Source organism: Solanum lycopersicum, chromosome 8 (assembly GCF_036512215.1).
Source record: "Solanum lycopersicum chromosome 8, SLM_r2.1".
NCBI classification, from domain to species: Eukaryota; Viridiplantae; Streptophyta; class Magnoliopsida; order Solanales; family Solanaceae; genus Solanum; species Solanum lycopersicum.
In genome coordinates this window covers 3650667-3659539 of record NC_090807.1, presented here as the reverse complement: position 1 = coordinate 3659539, position 8873 = coordinate 3650667, and the positions used below count along the sequence as shown (strand labels likewise).

General features: G+C 32.1%; 1 protein-coding gene across 6 annotated transcripts; it reads left to right on the top strand.

Annotated features, from left to right (window-relative positions):
- LOC101262736 (uncharacterized WD repeat-containing protein C3H5.08c) lies at positions 1-5661 on the top strand. 6 transcript variants are annotated; one of them, XM_004244597.5, is made up of 8 exons: positions 1-372; positions 1840-2965; positions 3299-3389; positions 3488-3645; positions 3738-3789; positions 4455-4534; positions 4607-4700; positions 4852-5661. In XM_004244597.5, the coding sequence occupies exons 2-8, from the start codon at positions 1859-1861 to the stop codon at positions 5400-5402; spliced, it is 2133 nt and encodes a 710-aa protein (XP_004244645.1). In that variant the 5' UTR covers positions 1-372; positions 1840-1858; the 3' UTR covers positions 5403-5661. The 6 variants fall into 6 exon arrangements, with proteins under 6 accessions (XP_004244645.1, XP_004244644.1, XP_010324650.1 ...); XM_004244596.5 differs by having other exon boundaries at positions 4783-5661; XM_010326348.4 differs by having other exon boundaries at positions 14-372; positions 1846-2965; positions 4783-5661.
- Positions 5662-8873: the final 3212 nt, after the last annotated feature.

The following is an 8873-nucleotide window of genomic DNA, read 5'->3' as shown; positions in this document are numbered from 1 at the left end:
ACAAACGTTAATTGGACGGACGCAACAAGGCGAAGGGTAAAACCGTCAGATAAATATACCAAAAGTTTTGTCTGTTCATTTTGAAAGTGAAAAAAAAAAGAAGAGAAGAATTGCGACTCTTTCTCTTTCACTTTTCTACCTTCATACATTTCCCTTTTTCTTCGAAATCTTCAATTTTCATGACTTCATATTTTTGAGATCAATTCCCAGTTTTCATGCCCCTTTTGTCCCCTGTCTTTTTGGAATTTTTTTGCTTATTTTTTGACTTTAAGTCCACTTGGTTTCTTAGTCTCAATTTCAGTTTTGTAGATGTTACAGATCAATCTTTTTTTCTGAAATAATTTCTTGGGGTTAAAGTCCATGGTAGTTAAGGTAAGAAAAATCTTTTCTTTTTCTTGATTGATGCAGAAATAGTGATAGTTATTGTTTTGAAATTGTAGAAATATGAGCATGTTTATGTTTAGTTTTGTGTTGATTAGGTACATGTTATCTTTTTGGTGGTAATTTGATTGATATTACTGTTTTTATAGTTACCCTTTTGAAGGATCTGTTTTTGTTGTTGTGGGGTGTTGCATATTTTTTGTTTCATCATAATTGGGGATTTTTGTTTTGTCCAATTCTGGATTATATGAGAAGTTTAGACTTTAAATATTTCTCCTTTTTGTTGTTTATGTGGATTTATTTGGGTTTGGGGTGGTGTGAATTTTTAAGAATTAGTGAGTTTTTTTTTTACTTGAGTCTACTTGGTTCTCAGTCTTCATATAATGTTGCGGATGTAAAAGATCATATTGTTTAGACTCAATTCTTGAATATATGAGAATTTTAGACTTCAAAGATTTCTCCTTTTGTTGTTTATGTGGATTTTTTTTGGGGTTGGGGTGGTGTGAATTTTGAATAGTTAGTGAGTTTTTTTTTTTACTTGAGTCTACTTGGTTCTCAGTCTTCATATAATGTTGTGGATGTAGAAGATCATATTGTTTAGACTCAATTCTTGATTATATGAGAAGTTTAGACTTCAAAGATTTCTCCTTTTTGTTGTTTATGTGGAAATTTTTGGGGTTGGTGGTGTGGATTTTGAAGAATTGGTGAGGTTTTATTTTTACTTGAGTCCACTTGGTTCTCAGTCTTCATATCATCTTGTGGGTGCTAAAGATCATATTGTTAGGCTCAATTCCTGATTATATGAGAAGTTTAGACTTTAAAGATTTCTCCTTTTGTTGTTTACGTGGATTTTTTTTGGGTTGGTGGTGTGAATTGAAGAGTTGGTGAGTTTTTTTGGCTCGAGTCCATTTGGTTCTCTCAATCTTCATATCATCTTTTAGATGCTAAAGATCATGTTATTATTTTTTTGTGAAATAATTTCTGGGGTGGTTTAATTAAGTCCATGGTAGTTAATGTAAGCAATTTTTTGATATATAAAACAACTTTGAATTTGTGGAAGTATAAGCATGTTTATGTCAGTTTTTTTTGTTGACTATGTATAGTTTGTTTTTAAATACCTTGTTGGGGATTCAGTTTATTGATTACTATATTTTTTCATGTTGACAGGGGTTGCTTAGTTATCCTTTTGAAAAATCTGTTTTTTTCTTTTCTTTATTGTGGGTGTTGCATATTTAGTTTTATCATAATTGGGGATTTTTTTATGCTTAGTTCTTGTTCATATGGGGATTTTAGACTCTAAAGATTTCTCCTTTCTGTTTTTATGGGATTTCTTTTGGTGTGAAACTGTGAATTAAAGAAATAGGCTGTTTTTAGTGATATTTCCAGTTTGATTGACAGTTTTTAAAAAAATCTTGCTTTTGAAGTTTGGCTTCTGATTTGATTTTCTGTTCTTTCAAGGAGTAGTAGAATTCGAAGAATGATGGGAACTTACAGTGAGACTGAAGAAGATAGTTTCTTTGATATATGTGCTGAGACCGGTTCTCTCTCCGATTTGGGTTCGGATGGTTCTGATGCTTGTACTCGTAATGAGATTTCCGAACGTGCTTTGGGATATGAATTTTGGACTCAGGATCCTGAAAGTGTTGATGAACGCCGCGATAGATTCTTGAAATGGATGGGTTTGAACTCGAATTGCGACAGATCTGATTGCTCTGATGAAAGAAAGACAAGTACCGATAGAATTAGGGATGACAATGAGACTGTGCTGGCAAGTTCAGATGCCGAGGGCAATTTTTTCTCTGGTAGATCTTCCCAATCTTTCGAGTCAAATGAAGCTCTAGAATTGGAGGAGGATGCTGTAGAGGATCCAATGTATTGGAAAATCAGGAATCTGGACAATGGATCAGAATTTGTTGCAGATAAATTAGGCAAGGATGGCATGCTTAGCCGACTACGTGAAGTAGGTACAAACAAGATATTCACTATTGAAGAATTTACAAGAACTCTTGGCTCATCGTCTTTGGTTCAACAGTTTCTCCATAGAGATATGAAGGGATTTAGTATGGTTAATACAAAGACGAAAGTGAGAAGTTTGCTTCAAAAACTCACTGTTGGCACCCGACACAAAGTGACAAAGCCAGAGACTGGTACTCAAAGAGTTCGGGTCCAAACCAGTAAGAAGGAGTCAAAAGAACTGTCCTCACTTTACACAGGCCAAGAATTCCTGGCACATGAAGGCTCCATCATAACAATGAAGTTCAGTCCTTGTGGCCAATACTTGGCAAGTGCTGGCAAAGATGGCACTGTGCGCATTTGGAGAGTGATTGAGGACGAAATGTCTAAAAAGTTCAATGTTCAGGATATTGACCCCTCTTGTTTATACTTTTCACTGAATCATTTTTCCAAATTAGCTTCTCTCAATGACAACGGAGAGAAGATCAGTGGGATGAAAATGATGAGAAAATCATCAGAATCAGCTTGTGTTGTACTCCCGCCAAAGTTATTCCGGATTATGGAGAAACCAATCCACGAGTTCCGTGGGCATACCAGTGAAGTATTGGCCCTCTCATGGTCCAAAAATGGGGTCAGTATAATATGTCTCATTGGCTTAAGCTTACTAAATACTCTCTCCTTTCACTTTTTACTTGTCCATTATAGATATTCTCTGTTACTTGTTTTTCTGTTTAACCCTTAATATTAACTACTAATTCTCCAAATCATTTTTCAAGATATTTTGAAATGCTAATAGTCATGGGCATTAAAGTAAAAGATGCACTTCATTTATTACTTCTTAAGGGGAGTGCAAAGTCCATTATGGACAAGTAAAAGTGAATGGAGGGAGTATATTTTACAGCTTCATAGAACATCTTCCAACTTGAATAAACTGTAATTCTTGTACGAATATTATTTGCTGCAGTATCTGCTGTCATCTTCTGTTGATAAAACAGCTCGTCTTTGGCAAGTTGGACATGATAAATGCCTTGGTGTTTATCCGCATAATAATTATGGTGAGCCTATTTCTATGCTTTCACTCTTCTTGCAATATTTATAAACTGTAAACTGGATTCTCATCTCATAAATCTGACCATGTCATACTTGGATACAGTCACTTGTGTAGAGTTCAATCCCATGGATGATAATTATTTCATTAGTGGCTCAATTGATGGGAAAGTACGTCTCTGGGAGGTGCATAGTTGTCGAGTGATTGATTGGACTGATGTAAAGGAAATAGTGACCGCTCTTTGTTATAGTCCTGATGGAAAGGTTTGATCACCTTGTTTCTTTTTTTAAAACCTTCTTAAAGATGGTACTTGATTTTGGAACTCATTTAAGTTTCTTGCTTGTGATTGGTGCAGGGAGGTGTTGTGGGATATATGGATGGCAATTGCCGTTTTTATGATGTTGTTGGTATGATAGCTTGTCTTTCCTTGTCACTTTTTTCTAGTTCTTCCATTTTCTCACTGATTTGCACATAAATGCTCGCGATATTAGCTCTGAGAATAGAACAATTCTGGGAACTGATTTTTTTGTCCCCTGACTAAATTGCTAGAGTAGGTCATCATTGTAGAAAAGCACATAATCATGCAGTATACTTCTCTTAACTTCTAACTGCACTTTGCAAGTTATGATTTCCATATAATACTCATTGAGAATTCATTATCCTGCTCGAGAAGTAAAGAAAGGAAGTTAACCACTGTAATACAGTTAACTTCTCTAAACTTCTAACTGCACTTTGCAAGTTATGATTTCCATATAATACTCATCGAGAATTCTCATTGTCCTGCTCGAGAAGTAAAGAAAGGAAGTTAACCACTGGAATGGTGTACTATAAAATTGTATTTTGTGAGTGCAACATTGCTATGCAAAGAGAAGGGGAAAATGGAGGGGAGGGAGTTGTGTTCTCCATTTGTTTTGAGTTGTCTTCAAATGCATTTATATTCAAGGAAACTGTTTGTGCAACTGAGTTTCCAGCACTCGGCATTTTTACTCCGATATATGATGGAGTGCTTATCTTGTTTAATTCTACTCTATCGGACAATTCACATTAATGGACTATCATTTCTGTGTGTTAGATAATCATTTGCAGATGGGCCTTCAGGTATGCCTGCAAGGAAAGAAGAAGCTTACTAACAAGAGAGTAACTGGATTTCAGGTAACCGTTAGAATGGTTTCTCGTACTGATTATATCCCCTCTTGAGAACTAACATAGACTTTCATCATGCAGTACTGCCCGAATGATTCGAGCAAAGTCATGGTTACTTCTGCTGATTCCCAAGTTAGAATACTTTGTGGATCCAACATCATCTGCAAATTCAAAGGTGTGTTGGTTGCGTAGCCTCTACCCCTCTCCGTCCCCCACCAAGTTCTTGTTTTCATCATGCTTTGGTTTAACTTTTGTAGGCGAGCAGCTTTCTGACAAGACGTTTTTCAGTAGATTTTCTGAAACTGTTGTCTCTGCTGCATGTCCAGGAACAAAAAAATTTGATAGCCAATGTCCTGCATCATTCACATCAGATGGGAAACACATTCTCGCTGTCACTGAAGATTCAAATGTTTATATCTGGAACTATAGTCACGAGGACGGGTTGACTAGCCAACCAAAGAAAGTCCGTTCATCAGAGAGTTTCTTTTCCCAAAATGCATCAGTTGCCATACCTTGGTCTGGCTTTAAAACCAATCCAGTAACGACACTACCAGGAAATGTCTTAGCAAACGCTGATGTCAACGAGAATTCATTGCCAAAGACTTCATCTTTACAAGAGTGCTTCTCCTTAGGACGTGCGTCTTTCTTGGATTCTCTACTAAAGAGCTCTGCAACGTGGCCAGAGGAGAAACTGCCCGACTCAAATCCTCCTTCAACTGTCTCCCCTTCTATATGTAAGTCCGAATACAAGATCTTGAAGAGTGCTTGGCAAAGTGCATTGAGTTCAAGTCATTTGTGGGGTCTCGTGGTTGTCACTGCAGGATTGGATGGATGCATTAGAACATTCCTCAACCACGGTTTACCTATTCGTTTCTGAGGTTCTTTCTCCCCCGGGGATCTTCAGTCTAGTGGTAAGAGGGCAACGTCTAATGCCTGAGAATTTTTCCTTTCTCTTGCTTGTAAATTTATATCAGTTCTTGGCTCTGTCACCAAAAATTGTTTCAACACAGAGAAAATATGATATCCAATAGGTTATATTACATTTTGTGCCTTGGGCATATACTAGTCTATATATGTAATTATTATTCACATGTATGATAAAAATTATAGTATAAATGTCATTATTCATTTGTTCAGTGTTAGTCTTTTGAATTTGAATTTTGAGCTGTAAAATTGTGATATTTTTGTAACAAGTTAGAAGAGCGAAATTTTGAAGCTTTATTTCTGAAGATATAATACGTAAATGTGTCCTTTTGACTTTGGTTTGCATAAGTAGATACTTAAACTTGTATGGAATTTGATTAATAGATACATTTGTCGTACATGATAATTTGTAATATGTCCTGACTGCTTATTTGATCAATTTTATAGAATATGTTAGTTAAATCTGAGTTAAACGACATATTTATGTATTATTCGTATATTAACTGTAAATAATTTTTAGATGATCGTAAAGGAAATTGTATGCAATTATGGCTTTTTCACAATATAACAAATTTACATTATTATTCACCTCATGAATAATATAATATTACATGAACGAACGATAGATGAGATAAATAGATGTATCTTATGAGGTAAGCCAAAATATCCCATCGATGGAATAAAATTAAAACAACCATTTAATGGCTTAATCAAATCATCATCAATTTGAATTATTCTAACTTGGCTTAATTAAGAGGTCAAATTTACTCCATATAATATGATTTGTGTCAGTCTTGTGGCCCTACAATTGTCAAAATATGATATGACCATGATCAGAAGAGGAATTGCGGAACTTATTTTTCATCGACTCGATTAATTTAATTTATATCAAATTCATAAAATTCTTTGTTTTCATATTTCGTATCTAAAAATACGTAATAGAGATTTCAATAATTCCACCACACACTATAAGGATACTATCATTTTTATGTATGATATATAATGTATGTTAGAATCTTTACAACCTTTTCATGTATTTTTGTAAAAATATTTTGTCTCAAACTTTTCTTATTTTTGAATTCTTCTTTTCTGACATAATATTTAAAATTTCTCAGCAAATAATAAAATGACACGTGGAAAAGTCAATTGCAGCACCCATCCAAATTTTCTGAGCAAAATGATATAACCAGACTGTAAAAACTTATCAATAGCAGCAAATAAATATAAGTAGGTGGCCTCATAAAGTTTGATAAAAATAAATATTCTTCTAGAATTTTATTAACTTCAGTCTTGTTTTTTAAATATATAAAATGTTTTTCTTAATTATGTTTATTTTATATTTTATTTTTGCTATATTCGTTTAATGAACGTGAGTGTTTTTTAATTGACACTTTTGTCTTATAGAGTAATTTTTATTTATGACTACTATGTACTAAATATAATTGAAAACATGATAAAAATGATAATTTTCTTTTATATTACAAGTTATTACAATATTGATGTATACTCTTTTGTCTTTCCTTTTTTTTTAAACGTCTATTTTTATAATAGAACTTCAAATCAGAAGAAATATTAGTATTTTCTTCGTTCATTTTTAGTTGTCATGTTATATTTTTTTTTTCAAAAGTTAATTTTCAAAGTTATTAGATTATATCGATTTGATATTTTAAACTAAAAATTTAAATATCCAAGAACTATACAAAAAAGTTTTATAAAACATTTTGTATATTAATATGATAAAAAATATAATAATAAAAATTATGACAATTAAAAAAGGACGAAGGAAGCGTGAAGTCCTTTTCGAAATGATGCAAGTGGTAAAGAGGTATTTATTAGTAATTCTTTCATTAGATTCAATCTCTTCACTATGATCATTTGCCTCTATGACAAAAGGAATAAATGAATACAACAAACAAAGAAATAATAACGAGGGGTCCCAAGTAAATAATTTGAAATCCACTTATAAGAGGTAAAAAAAATATTTTCTAAAATTAGTCGACATATATAGCATACAAATAAAAAAATTTTATTTGCTATATGTGAAAGTTGCCTTATATAAATTGATCTAATATTTATGTGCAAATTGATCTTATAACAGTGATGATGCAAAATAGTAAAATAGAATTACTTAATATCTACGGAAAATGCATAAGTACCTCTTAGACTATAATCTAAATTTCAGAGATACACTTTAACTAAAGTAAAGTTTTATTACCTTCTAAACTTTTTTATTTATTTATTTTATGCACGTTTTATCTTACGTGACACACTCCGTGATTCCACTCGAAGCGGGTGGAAAATTGTTAGATGTCACGTTAGCCAAAAAAGTGCACAAAATTACCCAAAAAATAAATTCAATAGGGTAATATATAAGACCTTAATTTAGTTAACATGTATTTTTGAGATTTCGATCATAATTTAAAAAAATACGTATGTATTTTCCCTAATATATATGTTTATAAGTATATAACGAAACACATAAGTAAATTAAATAGTCATATAGGAATATCGATCCGATACTCATATCGTTAAGAGATAACATTAGTATGTTATGAAAATATATGAAATGTTAGTAACTTTAGCTCAAGCGTTATATAATTATATATAAATAAATTTGATTGAAATATACTAGGTCTTAATATTTCCAACTAATACTATAAAGTAAAGTAAAGAACAACTTCATAATATTGTCTCTATTTGTCCCATCAGTATTTAATGTTGCATGAAGTGGATCTCGTGGCTTCTAAAAGGGCACGACTTCAATTTACTCCAACCTTTGTGGCGTTTTCTTCATCTTTCGTATAGTTTCCTGGTACGTCGATTCAGAATTTAAATTTAATTTTAAACGTTATTATATAAAACTTATTATTTTGATATATGTGTAAGTTTTAATCTAATTTAGCATTTTCTTCATTTTAAAAAGAATAACTTCGTTTTTTTTTTGTCTGTTTAAAAAAGAATAATCTCTTTCTTTTTTGGTAACATTGTAATTTTGATTTTTCACGTGATATATTTAAGGCCACACGATTAAATTACAGTTTTGTACATTTCACATAATTTTAATTTAGGACCACAAAATTCAAAAATTCTTCTATATTTTCTTAAACTTCGTACCAAATCAAACCAGATCATTATTTTAAAACGAAAAAAATAATATTTAACAAAGTTTTAATAAATTTTAACTTTATAATATCGAAAATACTGAATTTAAATGAACCGACCAACTCAACTACTGGTTATTTATTTTATTTAAGTACCATGCGGAGCAAAGAAGACCACTAATACTCCTTGGATTTAAACTTTTTAAAGAAAGAAAAAACTAAATAAATGCATTGAATGTATATGTTTTTTTAAGTCCTACACTTTTTTGTCTCTAGGTATTTCTTATCTCATTATATATATATATATATATTGAGATGTCGTA